This window comes from Cavia porcellus, unplaced genomic scaffold (assembly GCF_034190915.1).
Source record: "Cavia porcellus strain 051 isolate PalLab524CR breed Dunkin Hartley unplaced genomic scaffold, mCavPor4.1 scaffold_21, whole genome shotgun sequence".
Taxonomy (NCBI): Eukaryota; Metazoa; Chordata; class Mammalia; order Rodentia; family Caviidae; genus Cavia; species Cavia porcellus.
The window spans coordinates 63,314,555-63,339,453 of NW_026947504.1; the positions used below are offsets into that span (position 1 = coordinate 63,314,555).

The 24,899-nt window shown below is 42.4% G+C and overlaps 2 protein-coding genes and 2 pseudogenes across 3 annotated transcripts in view; all 4 read left to right on the plus strand.

Annotated features, from left to right (window-relative positions):
* Positions 1–8,997, plus strand: part of Nudt15 (nudix hydrolase 15) — a 61,542-nt gene extending 52,545 nt beyond the window's left edge. The window contains exons 3-4 of one of the 2 annotated variants that reach the window (XR_010041827.1): positions 1,654–1,901; positions 6,389–8,997. Coding sequence is in view for 1 of the 2 variants with exons in the window: in XM_003477315.5 (XP_003477363.1) it covers positions 1,654–1,814 (161 nt within the window). In the remaining variant the exon portion in view is untranslated. Of the gene's footprint in view, positions 1–1,653 lie in introns of both variants that reach the window. The other variant, XM_003477315.5, reaches the window with a different exon arrangement.
* LOC106025151 (transcriptional coactivator YAP1-like) lies at positions 6,424–8,997 on the plus strand (annotated as a pseudogene).
* Positions 8,998–11,074: 2,077 nt separating this feature from the next.
* LOC106025117 (nucleotide triphosphate diphosphatase NUDT15) overlaps positions 11,075–24,899 on the plus strand; it is a gene marked incomplete at its 5' end in the record, with an annotated part of 37,516 nt that continues 23,691 nt past the window's right edge. The window contains 2 exons of the mRNA XM_013140926.2: positions 11,075–11,232; positions 14,686–14,882. Coding sequence (XP_012996380.1) covers positions 11,075–11,232; positions 14,686–14,882 — 355 coding nt within the window. The remainder of the gene's footprint in view (positions 11,233–14,685; positions 14,883–24,899) is intronic.
* LOC100715452 (nitric oxide synthase-interacting protein-like) lies at positions 17,120–19,679 on the plus strand (annotated as a pseudogene).

Genomic DNA, 24,899 nt, shown 5'->3' on the forward strand with positions numbered 1-24,899 from the left:
TAAAAGTAAGAAATTGTATAAGGCAAATTTACCTACTATACATAAGTTGGAAGTCATGTTTTGAAACTTCAGGCCTACTTAAATATTGAAGTTAATAAACATGAAGCGTCTGCTTGTGTGAAGTATGATGACAAGACTAAGTGATTTTATTTTATTTTTTGGTTTTTGAAGACAGGATCTCATTGTATAATTCAGGCTGGCCTTGAACTTACTATAGCCCAGCTATAGCCCAGGCTGGCCTCGTGCTTGTGGCAATCCTCCTGCCTCAGGCCGACTGAGTGCTGGGATTCCAGGTGTGTACTACCATGTCTGGCCAAAGCTAAGTGATTAATGCTGTCATTGTTTTTAAATTTTAATTTCAACAAATTTTTCTTGGATGGTTAATTCTAGGCAGTTTTGTTGTTTCTCAGTTTTGTTTGATGATAATTGGAATATTGATATATACGATATTATAAGTATGTATATAAATGATTGCGTTCTGAAAATGTTCTATAGCAATGAACACAGTCTTACCATATAAAAAGAAAAAATTTTTTGGCTTAAATGTATAAACTGGGGAACATTCACCTCCTGTTTTTTCTTCTGAGATTCTGTCCTAACATTATAACCTTAATTGCAATTTATTCGAGTATATCTATTCATGTGTTCATTTTTGAATGCCTATACCCTATGTTCAACTCTCTCTCTCTCTATATATATATATATATATAGAGAGAGAGAGAGAGAGAGAGAGAGAGGTAAGATCTCTCTATGTAGTAGAGACTGGCCTTGAACTCACTGTAGAGCCAAGGCTGGCCTTGATCTTGTGGTGATCCTCCTGTCTCAGCCTCTCAAATGCTGGGATTATAGGTATGTGCCATCATTCCCTATTGGGGACTAATAAGATCCCTAGTCTCCTAAAATGAGTATATAGCAAATGGCTTAAATAAGAAAGACAATGGAATGTGATTTGTGGGGAGTCCAGAACTCTCTCTGAGTAAAGACAAGGACTCTTCTAGATAATCATATTATTGGGTTTTCACAATTTGGGGGCTTCAGGAAGTAGAAGGCACAGTGGAAGCAAAATCCTGTGAAATTGCCAGGACCTTGAGAAACAAGGCTGTCAATCTTACCAGTTAAGAGCACTGATCTCTAAGGTTGGCAGCTTGATTGCTCTGGATGAGGGAGTGTCAGCAGCCTGTGTCCTCCACTGTCTCAGCTTTGGTGTTATCTTGGCTTCTGAGCACTGTGAATATGAGCTTTTCCAATACAACCAGAGGTTCCTTCATAGTCAAACAGGGTTTATTTTTAGTACAGCCTATAGTATACAAAATTCTTTGCACTTTTAGACAAATATTTAACAACTTAAATTAACACTGTATAATAACTAGAATAATACCTAGTATTGTTTTGTTTTTTTCTTATCACTGTCTGGTCTTTGTAAACTTGGTTTCCTATCCAAATAACACAGTGTTTTATGTCATCACCATTCTCTTCTTAAGATCTTTGTTTTAAATTCAAATTATATTTGTATAAGTTCTTACAAAGCATCACTATTGGGGTTTATTAATTACAAATCACTTAAATTTAGTTATTTTTTCTAAATATGTTATCAAAATAAATATTCCTGTTTACTGCCAGCTAACCATATGAATGTGGCCTCTTTTTTTCTAGGTTGGGAGTGGGTCCCATGGGAAGAATTCCCTCCACTGGACCAGCTTTTCTGGGCACTGCGTTGTTTAAAGGAGCAAGGCTATGATCCATTTAAAGAAGATCTGAACCACCTGGTAGGATACAAAGGCAATCATCTCTACATGACTAAGAAGAGTCTTTGATCAAAAAAAAAAAAAAAAACAAACACACAAAAATAAGGTCAAGTTAAAGAATGAAAATATTGAAAACTCCCATTTTTATTGAAAAAGGTACATGTGAATCTGGTTTATTTGTATTCTCTTAATACCCACTACCTCAAGAAAAATATTTCTGGAACATGTCATTGAACAGTATTTCAGGCACAAAATATGTAATAGAGATATTGTGGTTAATCTGTTTTCCAAATTTATCTGTGATCACTGTGTGGTTTATCATTACACCGGGCAGAGTGCAATAGGATCTGCTCTAGTGTTCCAGTTAAAATAGAGATCCCCCACTCAGGTCTCATAATGCAGATTTAAACCACTGCCTGTTACAGAATTCATGTTTGTTGATTTTTCGTTCATTCTTTATTGTTTACTTTAAGAGAACTGGCAATATATTGTAACAATTTGCAACTAGTAAGAACAGGCCAGGTCAGTATGCTATATATTTCCCAGATTTCTGGGTGAGACCCTAAACTATGAGAAGTGAGACAAACCACCTAAGATCTGGGTCCCACATCAACAGGCCAGGGCTTTGTGAGTGCCTCACTTTGCCCGAGACCCAGTGTCTTTGTACAGAAGAGGCAGGGATTGCTCTAGGGCAGGGCAGCAGTTCTCCCGGTGTGGGCTGTAGGACTCCTCAAGAGCCTTTCAGGGTATTCAAGGCCAAAGATACCTGCTTTTATAACCCTAAAACCTCATCTAACTTTTCCACTCTCATCCTTTCACCATCATACACACACGTTTTCTAGACTCTGCCTGATACATGGTGTCAGAATATAAAAGCAGAAATGGGAATCCAGTTTTCTTCTGTTGAGACATTAAAGAGATTTGCAAAAATATCAGTGGCACTTTTCTCACTAATGAATAATATTTTCAGAAACAGATTTTTTAAAAAAATTATAGTACGCACAGGATTTTTATCTGTAAATGATTAATGAAAGTTTAAGCTCATTTTCAATTTTTTTTTTTTGTTTCTGAGATAGGATTTCAGAATATAAACCAAGCTAAATATCAAACTTACAACCTCCTAGTTCAGCTACCTGATGAATTTTTTTCAGTTTTACTTTTTGTTTATGGGGTGGGGATACTGAGGATCAAACTCAGGGACCCCCCTAATACTGAGCTAATTCCCCAGCTATTTTGAGGCAGGGTCTTGCTAAATACTGCAGATTGTCCTTAAACTTGTGATTCTCTTGCCTCCTGAACAGCTGTATAGGAGTGCACCACCGCGCATGGCCAGTTTTAATTTCTAACACGAGGATCACCCTATAACAACTCTGTAGTTTTTAAGAGTTTTGGCAGCTGTGTTAATTACGTCTCTCATTGTTGAGGCAAAAATACCCAACACCCACAGTTAAAGGAAAAAACTTATTTTGGCTTACAGTTTGTAAAGCTCTCGGTCCACAATCAGCTGGCTGGAAAGCCAGGCGACAGGGCAGGGGCATCACAGAAGAGAAACAGCTCATGTGGTGAGGTAGCAAGCAGCAAGCCTGCCTTTGCCTCCTATCCCAGCTGGGTACACACCTTTTGGGCCAGCCAGCCACACAGCGAGGGGCTTGTTTTCAGTAAATCTATTCAGCAGATCCCAGAACTACCCTAACTCTAAACAGAGGACTATGACTAGTCCCACTTCCTAAACCCCAGGATCACTCACATGATCCAGCCACCTCCCAAAGCCCCACCCACGAGGACATGGAACTTTGGGGGACATTTAGATAGAAGCCATAACAGAAACCAAGACGAAAACAATTGAGACTTGCTAGATTGGGCCATACACTCCCCACCTTTTTCTTTGGAATCCCACTTCTATGAATTCCTATGTTCCTCTTAAACTTTAGGTTTTAATTTTGCTCTTTCAAAAAACTGGCATTATTATAGTACTTCTTATACAGGAATCTTTTTCCAAGAAGGGATTATCATTTTTCAGTTTTTTCAAAGTTACATGCATATACCTCTCCTGTATTATATAAATATTTATAGATCTCATTTTCTATTTTCTTATTTCTTTGCTAGAATGCTTGTTCAACCATGACAAACATGTACTCCTTGAACTTCAAATACACTGATGACTCTTACAGTTTTTTCTACTCCATGTGATTATACCACATCCTTCTATTATTCTTTTCACTCTCTGCCTTGATTGGCTGACTGCTCCTGATTTATGCTAAAAGGGCACATTTGAGGCTTCTAAGAATAAAGCAGACAAGCCTTCTGGATGAACCGTCCCCAAGGCTTAGCTCAGATATAGTTGACTAGGACTTTGCTGAGATACCAACTTTATTGTAGTACCTCTGCAAGCAGGCGTCTTATAGCTTCAAAAGCTTTATCACAAACTTGGAGTCTTACTATAACTGCTTCTTTAACTTTTTAGTGAACAAACTGTTGCAGAACTTCTGAGGGGTTTGTCTTACTTTTTTAATTCACCCAACTTGACATGAAACAGGGTCTCAATGCAAAAGAAACATGAGTCTAAGCTTTTCTTCATATGAAAAAGCAACAAGATAAGGCCTTTGTATAAGAGGGATTGAATTTACCTCAGCCTCTGAAATGCTCAGGTGGCAGCCAGTAATTATTTGGTAAATGTCCTTCAGTGCGTCTCTAAAGGACTGCAGTAAGCAGATTTTGAACTCTTAAGCAGTTTCTTAGCTTTCTTGATAATCAGAACAAAAATTAACACTGCCTACAAACATTTTCAAAAAACTAAATGTCACCTAGAGGTCTCAAGGTATACTGCACACTGGCACAGTTACATAAGAAAAAGAAATAAACTTCTTTGTTCTTTAAGCCACTTTGATGTTTTGTTACAACTTAATTTTAACCTGATTAATACATCTCTGTTCCTTTAAGATTTCAACTCTTTACACTTATTCCTCCCCCTAGTTACAATCCAGTCATAATTCTCTATGACTGTAATAAACCAGAAGAGTCTTCTACCTCCCCTGAGTTGATTTTGGTTAAAATTACTTGGATTGCTACACTGCTAAATCAAATGATCACTTCACTGGTCTCAGTTTGCTGGCCTTTGGCAGTATTTGACACAGTTCATCACTCATTTAAACACTTTGGTTTCTGGAAAAGTATCCTCCTTTATATTTTTTCCACATTCTTGGTATCTTATTTTCTTTGTTGGTTTTGAAAATTATTTCTTTTTCTAAATCCACTCATGCCCATCGTGAGCTCGTTATTCTCCTGGTTTTAAATATCATCAATACGCTCATGATACTCACATTTATAGCTCCAATTCAAACCCTTCTTTCTTCAGAACTCTAAACTCAGTTATTCAGCAGCTGCTCACCACCCAGCAAGCATCACCTATATGTGTCTAAGCATGAACTAAGCAGTTCAAGCTTACCATGTCAAGACTTACCCCCAATTTTCCTTCCCAAATATGCTCCTTTTAAAATAAACATTACCTATACGTTTCCAGTTGCTTTCCAGTCCCATACTTTCCCACATATCCAATACAATAGAAAATTTTATTGCATTTTAATGTAGAATACAACAAGTCTCAATAATTACAGTAGTGCTACTATTTCCCAAGCCACCACCATTGTACACCTCCTCCTCACTGCCCTCTCTCCTCTGCCTTTGCCTGCAGTAGCAAAGTGATCCTATAGGATCATTCCTTACAGCCTGTCACACCTCTGTCTCTTAGTCAGGGTAAAGGTTCTCAGGCTTCCTTTTCTCTAAACCGCCTGTCTTTGTCCTTTCAGTGCCATGACCAGTATGTCAGGCTACTTACCACTGCCCATAAGTCTGAATATAGAGTCAAACTTTACATTCTACCTTTGGGATACCTTCCTTCCCACCCAAATGAATGGCTAAAGTTCTGTGCCCATTGGGAAAATTTGCCAATCTTTAATGGCAAGCTTTGAAGAAGTCTGTAAAGAAGTCATCATTTACTCTGGGTTTAAAACATAATGCAGCCATCGACCCAGCTTGAGCTTTCATCTTCCTACTATTTGGCTACATAGTAATAGATGTGGACCAGTGGAGGTGTCCTAGGGTACATGGTGATCAGAGATCTTTGCTCACACAGCTCATTTATGTTCTTGGTTGTTTGGATTTTCAAATGATATTACTAAGAAAATGAAAATTTAAGCTACACATAGAAACAAAATATCTGGGGGGAAATGTGATAAATGACCTCTAGAATATATAAAGAACTCCAAAATAGAAGACAGAAGGCCTCCTTTTTAAAATGAAGCAAAGATTTGACTACTAAAGCTACAGGAATAGCAGATAAGGGACACAGCCAGCAGTAGCCCAGCAGCAGTCCCCTCACCTTTACCCTAACCCTGCTCCCTCTCCCACAGTGCACAAGCCAGTACCATAGCACCCCCCACCCCTGCCGGACACCAGGTCCTGCAAGTCCCAGATGCTTGAGACTAGCCTGGAGGCCCTCTTCAACTTTGTCACAAACCCCAAGACAGCTAAGGTGCCTCTGAGGCTCCCTGGAATCTGCCCAAGTCCTTCAAGCTGCGGGAGCACAAATGTAGGCACTGCAGGAGTGCTGAGTGCATAACATGTTCCAGCTCAATCTTTTACAGGTTTCCTGAAGCAGGGAGCTGCTTCTCCTGGGACAATGACTGCCCAGCACCAGGAATCGATGGCCCAGCAGCTGTACCCACCCACTGCTCAACATCTCTGACAGTCTTCTGCTGAGATACCTGATGACACCTCTGCGGGGAGGTTGGGAGATAGCCATCTTCTGGCCAGAGATACTTCTTAAATCATATCAATCAGACAACATAGCAGGATCCAGGAGGGCCATGCTTCCTCAGATGAGTGTTAGGGCCCCACAGCACAGCAAACTTTGGTGAACGAGGCCTCACTCAGGTCCTTTCCTTGATGGATTGGAACAAGCAATCCTTCAGGATGGAGAAATTTACCACACAGACTGAAAAAAACTTGCCCGAGGCTGGACACTGTAGCCAGTAAAGCCTTAGTTAGAGGCAGAACCAAGGAGCTTTATGTTCCCCACCCCTAGAAATTTACCTGTGGCATGAAATGAATACCAATGCTGCCTGCACATCACTAATGCCCCTTATGCTCCACCCCAAACCTAAGCTACGTGTATACCCCACTCCATGTGTCCGATGGAGAGACTGACAGACCCCGGGGAGACTGCCACCCCTGGGGACCATGCCGGACCCTGGAGGGTCGGGGGTTCTCTCCCCACATTCCTAAAATAAAGGTCATTTATATTTCATACTTCTTACCTTTTCAGCCGTGCCACAATTCTATCACAAACCATAAGAACAAGATCTCCTCATGTCTGGACCCAAGATTTTGACCATTATTTTGGGAAAACCATGAACCACAGAATCAATCAGAGTGTTCCTCCTTTGCTCCCTAGAACCACAAGGAGACTTTCTAGGTGGTAGTAACTCCAACCAGCAGCAACATGTGTCTCCGCCAACAGCAGATGCAGAAGGAGACCCCAGCTGAAATAGCTAGAACGGCTTCTGCAGGCAATGGGGAATATCAGTTCCAGCACAGCGAATTCCCCAAAAGGTCAGGAATTAGCTCTCCACAGCCAGTTACCAAGACTGGAGCAAGATAGTGGGACTCGAAACCCAGCACCTTCTTTCAGGATGTCCCAGGAACTAAGAGCAATGACGACTGAGATAGTTCAGATCGCTTTCTTAAGCACGGCCCCTATCACTCTTGAGGTAGGAGCACAGACAGTGGACGAAGCATGAGCAGCTACAGTGTCCCTCAGACGCCAGGTGACTTTCTCAACAGCAGTGATGAAACAGACACGACATATTCTCAGCCAAAGCACCGGCCCTCACATCAAACCACTCCGCAAACTTCCTTGAAGCTATTCCTTAGACAAATGTGAGCTTTGGAGCCCTGGAAGGACATGAAATGAGCCCAGGCAGAGAGGAGTTTACGCCCAATCTGCAGGAAGCTTTGGATTCCGACTTCTTAATAATATGGAATCTTGTGGCAGCCACCAGGATGAATAAAGAAAGCTTTCTTACAAGGTTATAGATCCCTGAGGTGGACTGAATTCTAAATCTGTGAAATTCCTAGGGGATAAGATATGTAAACTTGTTATGGTTTATATCTAGATGCCACCCCAAAGCCTCATGCACTTATAGGTGAGACTTAGGGGAGGTACTGGATTATGGGGCTTGATATTCATCAGCGGACTGAGTTCACTGATGAAATTATAGCTAAATGCGATGCTAGGAGGTGCAGCCTGATCAGAGGAGGTGGGTCACTGGGGATGTGGCCTAGACGTCTCCGTGAGCCTCCCCTTCTCCTTGACAGGGCTCTTCTTCCTGCAGCCATGCCATGAGCTATTTCTCTTCTCCCATGCCCTGCACTGTGTCACCCTGTTTTGGTGCCAGTCAACCATGAACTGAAACATCTACCAACTAGGGGACAAAACAAACCTCTTCCTCTTTAACTTCTGTCATATTCTATTACACAAGAACACCACTACAGGTGGCCGTGATTCAAAAGAAGGGAAGTTAAATTCTGTTTCTCAGTGAAGGCGTAGGGAAGAAAGGAGCTAATGGCACCTTTAATGCCACCAGCTAATATATTATATTATATAATGTTATATTAAAATATTATATAATATATATTAATGAGGGAGGATTTATATAGAGAAAAAACACCAAGAAATGGGCTATTATAATACTTAATTTCTAACACTCAAAATATTTGTGTAGAGAGGTAATAGGCTTTAAAATCAAACGGTGCCACTCTAAAAAGAAAGACCATAATTAGTTTTGTGTGTGTCTGTGTGTTGCTACACATTGGGCCCAGGGCCTTCACGCTATGCCACATAATGTTGCTTCAGTCACATTTTATTTTACACTTTTATATTTTGATTTAGCATATTTGATTTAGCAAATATTGCTGCAGATGTGCCACTCCGAGATAATGTCAGTCTGTAGGATGGGAGTAATTTGAGAAACACCAGGAACTCCCGAGATTGTCAGAGCTAAGTGGACAGCAATACAGTTTCCAGACTCGGGTCAACAAGTTTGATGGCTCTGCAGGTTTCTTTGTTTCTCCCCCTGCCTCTTTTCCTCCAGCCTCTTTTTAAAGTCCTCCCTTCAGTCTCTAGCATGCAGTCTCCAAATTGGCTCCCGGAGACCCGTGGCCAGGCCTGAAAATAAAGCCTTTGCTTCCCAAATTTCAGTCTCTTACTTCCTTGGATTTTATACCGGGGCCCGAGTTAAAACAAACATAAGCCTCATACATACGGGACATCCTAAGTAAAGAAGCACACTGGGAAGAAAGCTGACTGAACATGTTAGATCAGTTCACATGGAACAATGTTGGCATTGAGTTAATTCCATCAACCAGTGATAAAGAGCACTGAGGAGGGCAGTTCTTTGGACCTCTGAGTGGCAGTGTGACTTACATTTGTGATTTGGCTACAATAGGTACCACAGAGGACTACATAAAATTTTAAAACAGGTTTTGAGTACATGAAACTTCAAATTTCAAACACACGGACTACCAAGAGGAAAGAGCAAATAGAAACTAGGTGAGCTCAAACCAGAAGCTTAAGTGAGGGATGAACAAACCAGATCTGGTCAGCACTGCTTTGCCCAGGGCAGGGTGGAGTGGAGGAATGGATCCCACCTGGTGGGCTTTCTCAGATCAGCTCCTGAGGAAGCATTATGGTTGAAGGAAGCAGTTAGTGGCACCACTTCATCTTATTTTCCAACAATTTCTTAGGTATTTTTCAGGAATATAGAGGAAAACCTAATTATCATCAATTGTTAGGAATATTTTTAGGTTTACTGTAAATTGTGAACTGAGATCAGTTAAGTTTTAGGTAAATAGCTGACTTACTAGGATAAATAGAAGAGACATGGAAAATACACCAAACAAATCAACTGTCATTAAAATAAGGGTATAACAAGCAAGAAAAAATTGCCAGTTTGATGGGAACTCAGCATCTTCCAGATGGAGAGTATAATATTTCTGTGAATGGTGTGGAGAAGGAGAGGAAAAGGATGCATTCTTGGAAAAATTCTGGAGTTGGACAGGAGAGCATAAGTAACATTTTGTATTTCTCTTAGCTGATTCATGAACATCAACTCAGTGTCTTTTTTCCTTCCTAACTTCCTAACTGTTTAATGTGATATATTTGTATCTCATAAGGCTTACCTATATCATAAGGCTTACAGGGAAACTCATTTTCTAGTTTGGGTACATACACTGAAATTGTTTTGTTACACTGTTAGGTTTCACTGAAGCCTTCATTTATAAAGCACCCAGGGTTAGTTGCAGTTCTGCTGATAAAGGACGCTGAGATCAAAGACCTCTTCACTGACCTCAAAACCTCCCTAGGCTGATGCTACTTTTTTATTGTTCCTTTATGTGAAGGTAAATCCGCACCCAACTCTTCAAAGCACAGTTAAAAGCAGAGGTAGCTAGACTTTGCTGCAGGTTTGGGGATAATAGAGTGGAATTAGAGTGCAATAAAGGGAAATTGAAACTGACTACTAAATTTTTCTCTTTAATATCACACACTGTCTTCACCTCTCACATTTCTTTTCCCTTAATTTCTTACTATATTTCAGGAACAGTCTAAAACGTCATTGAATTTCTTTAGTAGGCCTGATTGTGGGTGTGTCCATCACCAGGTCTGAAGTACTCCAGAATCCAGTGAGAAGAGAAACAAACAAACAAACAAAAACCAAACCAAAACAAAACAAAAAAGTTGCCACGCCATTACCCTGGCCTAATGCTAGCCTCCTCAGAAATATAATCTTCAAAGACACCCACATTGATGTCAACTTTTTATATTAAGTAGAGCGATAAAATTGTGCTGTATCGTGGTGCTTTTCAGTGCTGAACTGTATCCTGACTTTTCCTTATTGCAAATACATACAGCATTTTTCTATTGTGACTAAAAGCTGTCATCTATATTAAAATTTGCTCCTTAAGATACACAGCTGTATGAGTTACACATAGTCACTACCGCCAATAATCAACACACAGAACCACTCACTCATCCAAGAAAGTATCTGCGTCTTTTTGTAGTCAACCATTCCCTGTACCCCGAGTCCCAGACAAACACTGATCTGCATTCTGTGTTGAGTTTGGTTCACTCCAGAAGGTCATCTGAATGGAATCTTTCAGCATGCAGCCTTCTACAGCTCACTGTTATACTAAGATGCTGAAAAATTAAAAGAGTTAATTAAAAGATAGTTATGAGCAAAAATAGTGAAAGGATAATTATTAGCAGTACATAACTTCTGGCCTCGGCCGCGCCCCCGGTGAGTCGGCCCGGGGTCGGGGTCGGCGTGGTGGTGACCAGCAGCGAGCATCCCCGCTGCGTCCTGCTGGGGAAGAGGAAGGGGTCGTTTGGAGCCGGCAGCTTCCAGCTTCCCGGAGGTCACCTGGAGTTCGGGTGAGCATCTCCACAGCAGCCGAGGGACCGAACGTGCCGGGCACGAGCCCGCGCTGTGCGTGCGCGCGCCCGCTTCCGGGCTCCTCTGCGCAGGCGCAGGCCGGCGGGGGCGCTGTGCAGGCCGCCGCGGTCTCGCGGGTGTGGCCTGCGCGGGCGGGCTCCGCCCTTTCTGGGCGGTGCCTGGGAGTCGCTTTGTGTTTTTAGTGCTTACCTCCGAGAGGAAAAAAACGGGTGTTTCTACACCAACAGCAATCCCGCGTTGTCTTCCATTCATCCGTCCATCCCTCCTCCTCTGCCTCGTCTGCTGGCCGCGTTGCGCTTTCACCAAGCAGATGAGCTGGGCGAACTGTGCCGCAGTGTCTGCATCTTTAAAATGGGAACGTTGGACGAGTATCCAAGTTTCCTTTGTGCCTAGGCGCTCTGGGATGGGGGAATAGCAGGAGCACGAAGAGTTGGCCAGTTCACAAGAGGCAGAAAGCCTGAGATTTTGCTGAAAGTGGATTCTGAAGTGGGAGTAAGGTTAAAATTAATAACAGTAAAAGCATAAAGCATCGCCTGCAGCTGTGCTTTCTCCTTTAGTACTGAGTCTATAAACCTCAAAGCTACATGAAAACGGAGAAAATAGCAAATCCTCACCACCCCTCAGCTGCCTTTTCATTGCTGTCCCTCACTGACCCAGAAGAGACACACGCATGAACACACACTGGCTTTCTATGCCGTTTCACAGGAAATTTCAAACGTCCTATTACAGTATACGTACACACGTTTTAAAACACAGTACCGTTTTCCTGTGCAACAGTTCGGTAGTCCTGCCTGATAGTCTGCGAGGTCCTGCCACATTATCTTGGAAGGGCCCTTTCACTGTTCTGTGTACTGGAGATCACACGTACAGCACACTCTGCATTGCCTCTCAGTGTAACAGTGCTCATTCATCCGTTGTTTTTCTCATGCCATGTATCTTTTGATGAATGTGAGTTACTTATGCAGAATTTATCCCTTCATTACTATGTGCCAGTCCCCCTGTATTTCTTAAAAAGTGGCAGTTAATAAGGACTAACCCTGGTGCATTTCAGTCCGACTTGTGCTTCTTGACATATGTGATTCATAGGCTCTTTTACATGAAATTTTTATAGAGCCTTCAACATTTACAAAAGCATCATTAGTTTATTGTTTTCTGACAAGGTTACCCATTAGTGAATACATTTTTAAAACGTTTTTAATACTAAGAATTAAAGTGCTGCTTAGCACAGTATACACATCTGAAGTCCCAGCTGCTTGGGGGAGGCTAGGACAGGAAGGACCACAACATGGACAGCCCTGTTTCAAAATAAATAAATCCAAAGAGATAGGGGTGCACCCTGGTTGTAGAGCACTGTTGGGTTCAGTCCACAGTAACACACACATGCACACACACACACTGTTGCCCACACAGTCTTTTATATATTGTACTATGTTGGTTGTTAGTGAGAATTAGTCAAACGTATATCACAAACTAAGCACTATTACTAGAGGGATGGCTAGAAATAAAACAAGAAAATGCTGACTTCAAATGATGATAACTAGCACTGAACTTTAATGAAATTTTTGTATGATCATAATCAGCATTGAACTTTAATAATGTTTTCGAGTTATCATAGCCAGCACTGAACTTCAATGAAGTTTTTGCTGAGTGGTGGATGATAATGGTGCTCCTCATAGGTACCCTTCACTTGACTTTTTGTAACTGTACAGCGAGCTAAATGTGATAAAAAAACAAACCGAAAATGTTTTTGTTCTGCCATTATCTTCAGATATGAGTCATCTTTCTCCTTCTCTTTCCCTCAATGGTTATTTTCTATATATTGCTTATTAAAATAAATTATCATCACAATTCACTTCCAGGCATTTAAAAATGCAATCCAATTTAAATGTTTAGTCTGCCCATTTCTGATCTCTCTGTGATGTAGAAGGAGGTAGAGGCATTGTTTGGCTTCTTGTACACCTCCTGCTCTCTTCACTCAGCTGTTTCTGACTTTTCTCCCCTTTCCAGTGAGTTGGAAGTAGGGACAAGCTGTTTTGGGGGGACCAAGGGCTGCTGTCCTTTCTACCCTCTGTGTGTGGTATCTGCTATCCAAGTGGGTGCTGTCTTTCCCAGGGGCTCTTGGTCAGTTGTCTGCAAGTCCCTGCTGTGGGTGTCTGGATTTTTGTGGCATCACTCCTCTGCCCTAGTTCTTGTTCCAACACGCTATTTTGCATTTTCTTCCTGTTGAGATTCTGCAGCCTCCTGTAGCATCTGCTTAGCCCAAAGCATGCAGCTGAAGGCGGGTGAATGCAGGGCCTTCACACTGCGCTGCATCCCCAGTCCTTTTTTATTTTTTTTGCTTTTGAGACAAAGTCTCAGTAAGTTGCTCCAGCTGGACACAAACTTGCTCCTGCCCCAGCTCCCAGGTGCGGGGTTTTAGGCAGGTGCTACCCTTCCCAGTTAGACATGAGGCTTTTCCACTCTGCCTTTTTGTTTGCTCAGCCCTAACAGGCTACTCTAGCCTGTCTCCTACCTTTTAAATTCTCCAGATAGAAATACACAGCCATGTGTAAACTGCAACGGCTAGGGATACATTTCAGATTTCTGCAAGAGTTCTTACCCTTCTGTCTCCACTGCCCTGGTACACTATGGTTGGCCTCTGAGTTCCTGCAGTGCACTATGTCAGGGGTTGGGGTGTAACACCCCGGTGTCTCCTTCTGGGAGCCACACCCAGTCTCTAGGACTGAGTCTCTTAGAGTGCCTCCCTCACTCGGTTTACGGGAGCAGAGTTGGCGCCTCACAGGGAGGAAAGAAAACATTTCTACTAAACTGAAAACTCACAACTTTCCTCCCTCTCTGAGAGATCTCTGGTCTTTTTTACGTACCTGGGCAGGGTGAGGATAAAAGGACTCTTCTGGTCTTCCTTAGCAAACCCTTAAGTTCAGATGGTATCTGTTTGGTCTTTTTCCATAAACAAGAAAATTTATAAGGGCTCATAGCCCATTATTTTCAATTTTGAGGCATAAGCTGCAATTCAGAGGCTACTAGAAAACACATGGTCTATTTAGATACATTTATGATGCAATTAGAAAGTAATATTTCACTCTACTTGTCCAAGATAGAAAGTAACAGACATGAAGTTCCAGCCTAGGCCTGCTTGGCTGCAAAGCCTGTATTCTTCGTTAACATGCTGAGCTGCTCCCTAGTGGCACAAGCCTGTGAATTAGTGCCAGATTGCCTAAATGGTTGTTATTTGTCTTGTGTTTGTTTTTTCTCAATATGTAGATTTTTGGTCTTAATTGGATATAGGATATACAAGATGTTAATTTATTGTTTTAAAGCATAAATTAATTGTAGCTGCTTTTGGTTTGCCTTATAAATTTCTAATCAAGAATTTCACAGCGAAAAATTCCATTAATAGAATTGAAAACGGTGATGTTTCCATTTTCCAGGGAGACCTGGGAAGAGTGCGCTCAAAGAGAAACCTGGGAAGAAGCAGCACTTCACCTGAAAAATATCCACTTTGCCTCCGTGGTAAATTCTTTCATTGAGAAGGAGAATTATCATTATGTCACTATATTAATGAAAGGAGAAGTAGATGTGACTCACGATTCAGAGCCAAAGAATGTTGAACCTGAAAAAAACGAAAGTAAAGAGAACCATGTATCATAGTGCATGTTGGGGACTGTGTTGTCAGGGTATTACACTATGTTACTACATGCAAAGAGCTAGACTCTCTTCACATGCATGTCCTCCCCAGATTTAGATGTTGACATTCTAGCCCCCAAGATGATGGTTGATAGAATTGTGGCGTGGCTGAAAAGATAAGAATTTTGAAATATAAATGACATTTATTTTAAGAATGTGGGGAGAGACCCCCCGACCCTCCGGGTTCCCGACCCTCTGGGGACTGGTATTCTCTCCCCAGGAGTGGTGATCTCTCCCCGGGGTCTGGGAATCTCTCCGTTGGACACATGGAGTGGGGCAATACATGTAGCTTAGTTTGGGGGTGGTTCCTAAAGGGCATTAGGGATGCACAGGTAGCCCATTGGTATTGCTTTTGCAACAGAGGCAAATTCCTAGGGGCGGGGAAGACAGAGCTCCTTGGTTTTTGCCTCTAAGGCTTTATGGGCCACAGTGTTGTGTGTGGGCCAAAATCTTTTCAGTGGTAACAAGAGATGGAGCCAGTGGGATGTGGTCATATCATGAGGAGTTTGCCTTGATGAATGGGGTTAGTGTCCTTGTAAAGGAGACTCCAGATAGACCCTCATATCCAGATGAACAGAGAAGGTAGCTGCCTGGGAAATAGGAAACGGGCCACCAGCAGACACTGATTTGGCCTTTTGTCTAGCATCTTCAGCCTCCATATCTCAGAATATTTACCATAAGCCACCTGGTGTAAGCTGTTATGCCAGAAGGCCACACTGAGTAATGTTGGTATAGATATGTAAATAAGTTTAAATCCTGAGGCTTGTGACCTGGCCATTCCATCTTGTACTCTGTGGCCTGGGGAGAGTTATTGAATGGTTTAGGCCTCTTTTCTCGTTAGTGTTCATAGTAACCACCTCAGATAGATTCTCAGAAGGATTAAATGAGTTCACATGTACAGATAAGAACCTAGTAAGAACTGTCCTACTAACCTATTGTGAAATTGTTTCATTGTTTTTATTATAATTATTATTTTTGGTACAGGGATTGAACTTCATTGTTATTTTTATATTTTTCTCTTAAAAAAAGAACCTAATAAATATAATAGTAAATGACTAATAAATCTTAGTGCTTAATTTTTTTAAGGTTGTGACTTCAAGAAAAATACTTTGTATATTTTTCTTGGTTTTATCACCATAAAAGAGAGAGAAAGAGTCTATTTTACAATAAGTAACGTTCAACAGTTCTCCCAAGTGATTGTTCAGGACATTGTTCAGGACCAGTGACAAAGTGAAGCTCTTAAAAAGAACCAGAGAAGAAAGAAATGGCAAACAAAATCATAATTGTTACTGATTTCATGTCACGAATAATAGAAGCCAAAACAGAAGGCAATGGAATGCAAATTTTAACATTCTTAAAAGGAAGTTAAAAAAAGTTCACTTAGGATTCTATGGAAAGTGCAAGTACCCTTTTAAAATGAGCATAAATGAATACTTTTTGGAAATACAAAAACATGGAGAATTTGTTTACAGCAGATCTGGGTTACCAAAAATGAAAAAAAAATTAAACCCACTATTGTACTCTAGAAACATAGCTTGGTTATATTTATATCATAGCAGTACCTGTAACTTGGCCTTACTGTATATGTGTTTTTCCCTTCCCCCCTCTGGATGACCTAATTGATATGTTAATCAATGCTCTCCTCTGTAAAGAATTGTAAAATCTTAGCTACTTGATATGTTAACCATTATTGCCCTCTACAAAAAACAGATGTGATGCTAAGATAAGCTCACAGGAGCTCTTAATTGCTGCTAGACTTCTGTGCTCTGCTGAGGAAAACAGGATTTCTTCTTATCTAAACTTGCTTGTATGCAGAGAGACTTGCTTGTTAGCACAACCCTTACCTGATCTTGCTCTTCCGAAGACATGTAATCGCCATGTTTCTGTTTTGTAGTGCGCCACACCCCCAAGGCTCCTTACATTGTGTGACCTGCAGCTGTTTGTGGATTTACAAGATAAAAGCCCCCATTTTTAGCTGTCAGGAGGGCAGTCTCCAAATTGGCTACCAGAGGCTGTGTCACCAGGCCTGGCCTAAAATAAAGCCTTTGCTCCGCAAATTTTAATTTGTTGCTTCCTTAGGTTTTATTCCAGGGTCTGAGTTATCCCATCTGGGGGCTCATGCAGGATGGGAGCAAGACCCCAGACTCAATTCTGAACACCTAAAAGTAAGTACTCTGGAGTGTTTGTTTGGACTGCAGTCAATTTGTACATTCCTCCAGATCCCAAAATAAGACCAATTTTTGAGCAAAGGCCATTTTGCTGCAGAGTTTCTTGTCTTGTATGTCTGTTTGTGAGTCCATTTGGTCTAACTGTTCTCCTTTTGCTTATCCCAAATCTAACATAACATTCTTTCCTAGGAACTCCTTCTATGAGCCCAAAAAACGGCGTCTCATTGTTATTCTGTCTCCTCCTCCTAATCTTATCTCTGTCTCTTAGATTCTCCCACAGGAGAGAAAAACTGATATCTCTGCTGGCCGTGCGGCAAACTGAATCTAAATCTAGCACAGCCTTGTGCTTGATCACTTCAAAAAATTTGAGAGGTGGGCTGAGGGTTAGGGGAGCCTGTTTTCAAAGGAAGACTAATGAGTTTTGCTTCTGAGGAGTGGCTGATAGGGACAAATAGGATTATTTCCAAAAGATGAAAAGTATTTTGAAAACATGAGAAGTATAAAACAAAAAGCGGCCTTTATTCTGAGAGCATGGAGAGAGATGACCGGCACCCCGCACTGCTGGAGTCCAGCAATCTCTCCGTGGAACACGTGGAGTGAGGCACATAAGTAGCCTCGGTTTGGGGTGGAACCTAAGGGGGGCATTAGGCATGCACAGGTAGCACATTGGTCCTAGGTTTGGCGCCATAGGCAAATTCCCAGGGGCGGGACGGTGGCCTCACAGGTAACTTCCTGGGCCGGGGGAGATGGGGCTTCCTGGTTCCGGTTGAGGCTTTCCTGACTACAGAGTCTTGTCTGGGCCGAAACCCTTTCAGTGGCCACAGCCCTCACCGTCCCTTCGTCCCCAGGATGACACAGCAGAGCAAGAACCGCATGGCAGGCGCTGTGTACACCTACCATGAGAAGAAGAAGGACACGGCGGCCTCTGGCTAGGGGACCCAGAACATCCAGCTCAGCCGTGATGCCGTGAAGGACTTCGCCTGCTGCTGCCTGTCCTTACAGCCTTGCCACGATCCGTCGTCACCCCGGATGGCTACCTGTGTGAGCGTGAGGCCATCCTGGAGTACATTCTGCACCAGAAGAGGCAGATTGCCTGGCAGATGAAGGCCTAAGAAGCAGCGTGCCACGCGGCGGGAGGAGCAGAAGCAGCTGCAGCGGGCAGCAGCACAGGACCAGGTGCGCGCTTCCTGGAGACGGCGGCGGCCATCGTGAGCCGCCCCCTCAGCCCCTTCTCAGCCAAGGCAGCTGCGGGCCCAGATGACACCGAGCCCGGACCCAGTGCCGGGGCCCCTGGCAAGGACAAGGAGAAGGACCAGGCGCTGCCCAGCAGACCCCCTCACTGACGCCCGAGGCCAAGGCCACCAAGCTGGAGAAGCCGTCAGGCATCGTCACCTGCCCCATGTCTGGTGAGCCCCTGCGCATGGCCGACCTGACTTCCCTGCGCTTCACTCCACTGGAGGATTCTGTGGACCGCGTGGGGCTCATCACGTGCAGTGAGCGCTCCGTGTGCGCTGTGACTCGGGACAGACTGAGTAACGCCGCGTCATGCGCCGTGCTGCGGCCCTCTGGCGCCGGGGTGACCCTGGAGTGTGTGGAGAAGCTGATTCGCAAGGGCATGGTGGACCCCGTGAATGGGGACAAGCTCAAGGAGCGTGATATCATTGTGCTGCGGTGGGGGGGGGGGCACCAGCTTTGCAGCCTCCAGGGTGAAGCTGCAGGCCAGCCAGTGATGCAGGCCTGAGGGGTCAAAGAGGCCAAATAAACTGCCTCTGCCAGGAAAGAAAAAAAATGTTACTTGTATTTATACTTAGTATAGAACAGAGTAAATTTAAATGTTGATTTTCTTTCTCCGTTTGGTTAACAATTTTAATAATGACAGCTGCTAGACCTATGTTAATCCTCCTATTGTAAACAAGTTGATAAACTATGTCAAAGATCTTAAAAGCTTATGATTTTAAAGACACACAAAAGGTTATAAGGAGATGCCCTATGAGTCAATGATTTGACTCAATGACTAAAATCAGTGGGGAATGTTGTACTCTAGAAAAATAGCTTGGTTATATTTATATCATAGCAATACCTGTAACTTGTCCTTACTATATATGTGTTTTTCCCTTCCCCCTCTGGATGACCTAATTGATATGTTAATCAATGCTCTCCTCTGTAAAGAATTGTAAAATCTTAGCTACTTGATATGTTAACCATTGTTGCCCTCTACAAAAAACAGATGTGATGCTAAGGTAAGCTAACAGGAGTTGTTAATTACTGCTAGACTACTATTCTCTGCTGAGGAAAACAGGATTTCTTCTTATCTAAACTTGCTTGTATGCAGGGAGTCTTGCTTGTTAGCACAACCCTTACCTGATCTTGCTCTTCCCACGACATGTGATTGATTGCTGTGTTTCTGTTTTGTAGTGCGCCACACCCCAAGGCTCCTTACATTGTGTGACCTGCAGCTTTTTGTGGATTTACAAGATAAAAGCCCTGACTTTTAGCTGTCAGGTGCGCAGTCTCCAAATTGGCTACCAGAGGCTGTATCACCAGGCCTGGCCTAAAATAAAGCCTTTGCTCCCCAAATTTTAATTTCTTGCTTCCTTGGGTTTTATTCCGGGGTCCGAGTAATCACACCGACGAGATCTTGAAATCTTGGATAGCTAGCAGCTAGTAATGCGACCCTACCCCCAGGATTATATAATTTTAACTTTATTATGTGAATTTTTCTTCCCAGTACTAGAGATTGAAGTCAGGACTTTCAGACTGAGCTAAATCCCCAGCCCTATTTTTACTTTTTCAGTTTTTGAGACAAGGTCTTGCTAAGTGACAGGGTTTAAACTTGGGATCATCCTGCCTTGGCCTCCTGGTGTCCTGGGATTAAAGGCATAGACCACCACACCCCTCTTTATCATGCGGTTTTCAGCAATATTTTTTGTGACTCAATTGCCTGATACTTTGAGCCTGGATTGTGTGGGTGACAATGGAAGGACATTGACTAGTGATCCTCCTGCCTTTCCTTCCCAGTTTATAAACTTGCCACACACTGACCAGTTCTAAAAACATCTGAAATCATCTGAGACCTAATTTTAAGAGCTGTATCTCTGAAATTTCCACTCCAATCCTCAACCCACTTCCTGTACTAGCTGAGCCTCTGCTTTCCCATCACTGAAAGGCACTCAAGCCTCCTCCTACTTTTCCAAGCCCTCAGTATCCTTCTGCTTCCCAACTAAGCTAAACCCACCCAAACCTAACATCTTAATGTCCTCTGCTTAGGCACATACAGTGGCTGTGTTGAGCTTTAAACTCCCAAATTCCTGACCCTGTCAAACTCTACATCACTCCAATTCTTTATTTATGCTCTCAGATGCCAGAGCCTTGAAGTGAGTACAGAGAGCTACGTAACCTGACCACACATATGCTGCTTGGCCTTGTCTGGGTGGCCTGGCAAGTTAGAACTATTGCTGATCCTTGTGTTTATTGTTAGAACTGAGCCCAAAATTTACACAAGGTTTTTCAGTTTCTTTTCTTTGCAATCAAATGTCTCTGAACCTTTTCCTACTCTCTGAACAATACTGTCTTATCAGAAATATCCCCTTTCTAGATAAAATCACTTTGACTCTTGATTCTGCTGCCTTTATTAGTGATAATTCCCTTAGTGTTAGCTGTTCTCTCTCCACTAGGGTCTTCTGTCCAACCTATAAGCATTTAATATTTGTCCCATTTTTGAATGTACAAGAGAAAAGGAAATCTATGCTTGTCTTTCCTCAGTGAGCCTGTTTCCTAATGCTCTCTCTCTCTTGCCCTTCACAGCTAGTGGGGTACCTAGACACACTTCTCACTCACATACATCACTACCTAACCCCTGAGGCTCAGCCCCCCACTTTGCACTCCTTTGAACCTGCTCTCAAAGCTCAGGTGCCATTCATCTTCAGATCTAGAGCCCTTTCTTACTGCTCCTTATTCCAGATCTCTCCAGCATTTGAGAGTAGAGTTCTCCATTCCTGCCTTGTGCTCTCATAATCTAATTTACGTTGTTCAAATTTCTCAAATTTTTCTCTCAGAGAGAAATTTGTTTATTCTAAACATCTAAATTAATCTAAAGCCAAATCAATTTTCCCATCTTCCCAAACCTGTCTCTTTCCTGGTAACTGTATGTCTGCAAAGAGTCCCAACATTTCTTTTTACTCAAGATCGAAATCTAAAATTTCTTAGCTGTTTTCTCCCTTGTCAACCCAGGACTACCCGGAACTACCTCTACAACACGCTGTATTCAACTTCATTTTCAGTGATGCAGTCATTCCTTTCTCCTGCTCAACTGTCACATGCTCTCTGAATTTGTCTCCCTGCTAAATTTCTCCATCCTACAGTCTAATCGTGTCATCACACTACTGAGATCTACCATGCAAAAAACCCAGGCAGCCAGTGACCTTGACTCTCAGCAGAGAGGCCCAATTCCACAGTCAGTCACAATGTACACTCAGTTTGCTGCAAGTTCTTTCCATACATTGAAAGCAATGCCTTGAGCACAGACATCATTTAAGAATGTTTGTACTCATTTTCCTTAACAACAACTTAAAAAATTTATCTTACTTCTTCCGTGACAGTTTCATGCAAATTCGGAATGCTCAGATCTGCTTTGACAGCAGGAATTCTGTCTCTCTCTTCTGAAATGGCCCGTGTTTCACAGTGTATTTAAATCCAACAGCATTTGTAGGAACAGGACAAGGTTCAGGAACAAAAAGCTGTTAAAATAATACAAATAACATTCTATTTATTACATAATGCTCAATGCCCAGTGGTAATGACATGTATTTCCCTAGTCTGCTTTGATGCCCATGTTTCCCTAACATTACATATAAAAATCAGTTGGAATGTGCAGTGCTACTGCACATGCTTAAGTCAGGCAGTCTGTATAATTGTGTGCTTAATTATATTTTTAAAAAAGTGTCCATCAACTTTTAGATTTCATGATTGATGAATGAGTTTAGGAACACTACTGCTCAGCCTGAATGTCCCTTATTCAGGGCTAATCTCATGGATGAGGCAATTCAGAGTTTTAAGAGTTAAACTTGTATTTCTTTGACAGGTCTGGAATCATTCCATACAATATAGCACAAGTTCAGATGTAGTCCTTAAAAAGTCAGTTCAATTTTGGAACCTTGGGTGGCTTAACTAACAAAGGCACAGGTACCAAACTAGGTCCTCATGATTCCAAAGTGCTACTTTCATGCGTATCTGGGGCCAACTAATAAACCCATAAGTTTTAGTTCCTTTCCTTTCCCTATGAGGAGTCAACAATAACTTGGAGTTTTCAGAGCTGTAAAAATGTGATAGAAAGCTGTGGTGGTAGCACAGTTCTGTAATCCCAGCACTCAGGAGACTAAAGCAAGATGATTGTTGCAAGTTCAAGACCAGCCTTGGCTACAAAGTGAGCCCGAGGCCACCCTAAACTGCATAGCAAGAACCTGTCTCAAAAAGATTTTTTAAAAAAATAATATAGGATATATATATAACAGATATCACACCACCAAAATATTCGTGTTACTGAAAGTTATTTTGAGTGGCATATGAGAACATACACATGTAATCCCAGCCCTCCATGAAGCTGAGGCAGAAACATCACATGTTTGAGGCCAGCCTTGGCAAATTAACAACTTAATGAGACTCCGACACAAAAACAAAGACATAGTGTGGAATACACATTCGACACGTATTATTCAACCATAAAAGTTAATGAAATTCTAACAAATTCTACAATAGGAGTAAAACACAAACATTTTATTAGGTGAAACACTCAACCACAAAAAATTTCAAGTACTGTATTACCCCATTTATGTAAAATGTCTAGAATGGGTAGCTGGATCTCTATAAAACGCAGGCTGTCAGTGGCTGAGGTGGGAAGGAGGGGCAAAGAAGCACTGCTTAACGGGTACAGAGTTCTCATTTTGAGGTGGGGAAAACACTTTGGACTGACAGTTGATGTTTGCACAGAAATGCTGCCATGTTACTCATTTTCAAGTTATTGATTTTGAGCCAGGGAGAGTAGTGCATGCCTGTAATCCAGGCCATCAGATCACTGATGCCGAAGGATTGCAGCTTTGAGATCAGCCTTGACAACTTAGCAAGTTCAAGGCTACGCTGGACAACATGGTGAAACTCTGATTCAACATACATACATAAATAAACAAACAAACAAGGGATATAAAATGGTTAATTTTATATTATATGTGTCCAACTTGAAGGGAGGGATGGAGGCAAGAAATTCAAGAGATCCTTCAGCTCTAAGGTTGCACAGAAATGAAATGATACATGGGAAAGAACTCTGAACTGCCCATTTTCAATTATCTCAGGTAATGGAAGACAGTCATCACATGAAATTCCAGCTAGCATGCTTGAGAACAACCATTCTATATAAAACCAACATCTTCACGGGACACGGTGTGCAGTGCGGAATTAGGGGGCATCTCCTTCTGAAGGCGGTGGCCACTGCTACTTCCCTGTTATCTTGTTTTGGAGTCCTCCATCATTTATCATTACTTTGCTTGGTTCGTTCAGTAAAAACTTAAAACCAACATGTACCCTACTATGTTCAATTAAATAGCAAGAATTATGTTCTATGTAATTACACAGCAAAAATATTCATACTCTTTGGACCTATTGTTACTTAATTTTTTTTAAACAATTGAGACAGAGTCGTACTATGTAACCGAGCCTGGCCTGTGCTCACAAGGTACTCTAGGATGGCCTTAAGCTCATTATCCTGTTCTTTTTTTCTCTTTTATTGGTACCAGGGATTGAACTCACAACCACCAGCTTGCAAGGCAGGTGCTTATGCTGCTGAGCTAAATCTGTAGCCCTATTCTCTCCTCTTCCCAAGGGCTAATTGTTCTGTTCTCACCTGGGTTGTCATGTCCTCTTTTATTTTAATCTTTATTTAAAATAAAAAATAAAAGTTTACAGCATTGGGTCAACACACTCAGTTGAATCTGTTTGCAAAAATAACAAACAATTCACTTTGTATAATTTCACTTGGAAACTTAATGTTGCACAATTTGATATAAACTGAGAAAGCCAACTCTGCAATTCCTAACCTAAGGAGTCAAAACATACAGAATGAACAGCCATGGTGCAAAGCTGTTGGGGTAAAATATAAGGGCCGCCCTCCTCACCTATGCCAGGCCAGAGAGAGCTCTAGAGCTGCCAGTGATATGCTCATGTCTTGCTGCCACACGGAGGTGAGTCTTGGGGTGACAAAATGAATGCTGCGAATCAGGAGCCCAGCAGCCGAATCTGCATTAAGAGCTAGGATAGAGCCCACATGCCACATCCCGCAGGGAGGGAAGATAACTAAGCACTGGTCACAAGAGGCGCAGCATTCACGCACCCACGCACAGACCACGGCAGCCGCAGTGAGCACACTGGGCACCCACACAGTGCCACGCTCCCTGCCCACTGGCCTGAACCTCAGCCAGGCCTTACTGCCAGAGTTCAGGGCGCCCTCTGCAGGCCAAGGCACCTTCTAGCTCCCAGCCCACATGGTTTCCCACAGACAACCACAGGCCTGGGCAGCTTCAGGAGCATTCTTGTAATGCTGCACAACTTAAAGCCTCTAAATTAACAGCTCACACAGAGTTACATTTTAAACCTTAACCATAAAGAAAGGGTGCTACTGGGTCTCATTTGCCACTATTTAAAAAGCTCCAGCCCAGAACCTTTTGGGATTCTTTACCAGACTTCAATAGGTCCTTAAGAAAACACCCTTCTTACCAACTAAGAAAAGTTTCAGAATAGGACTA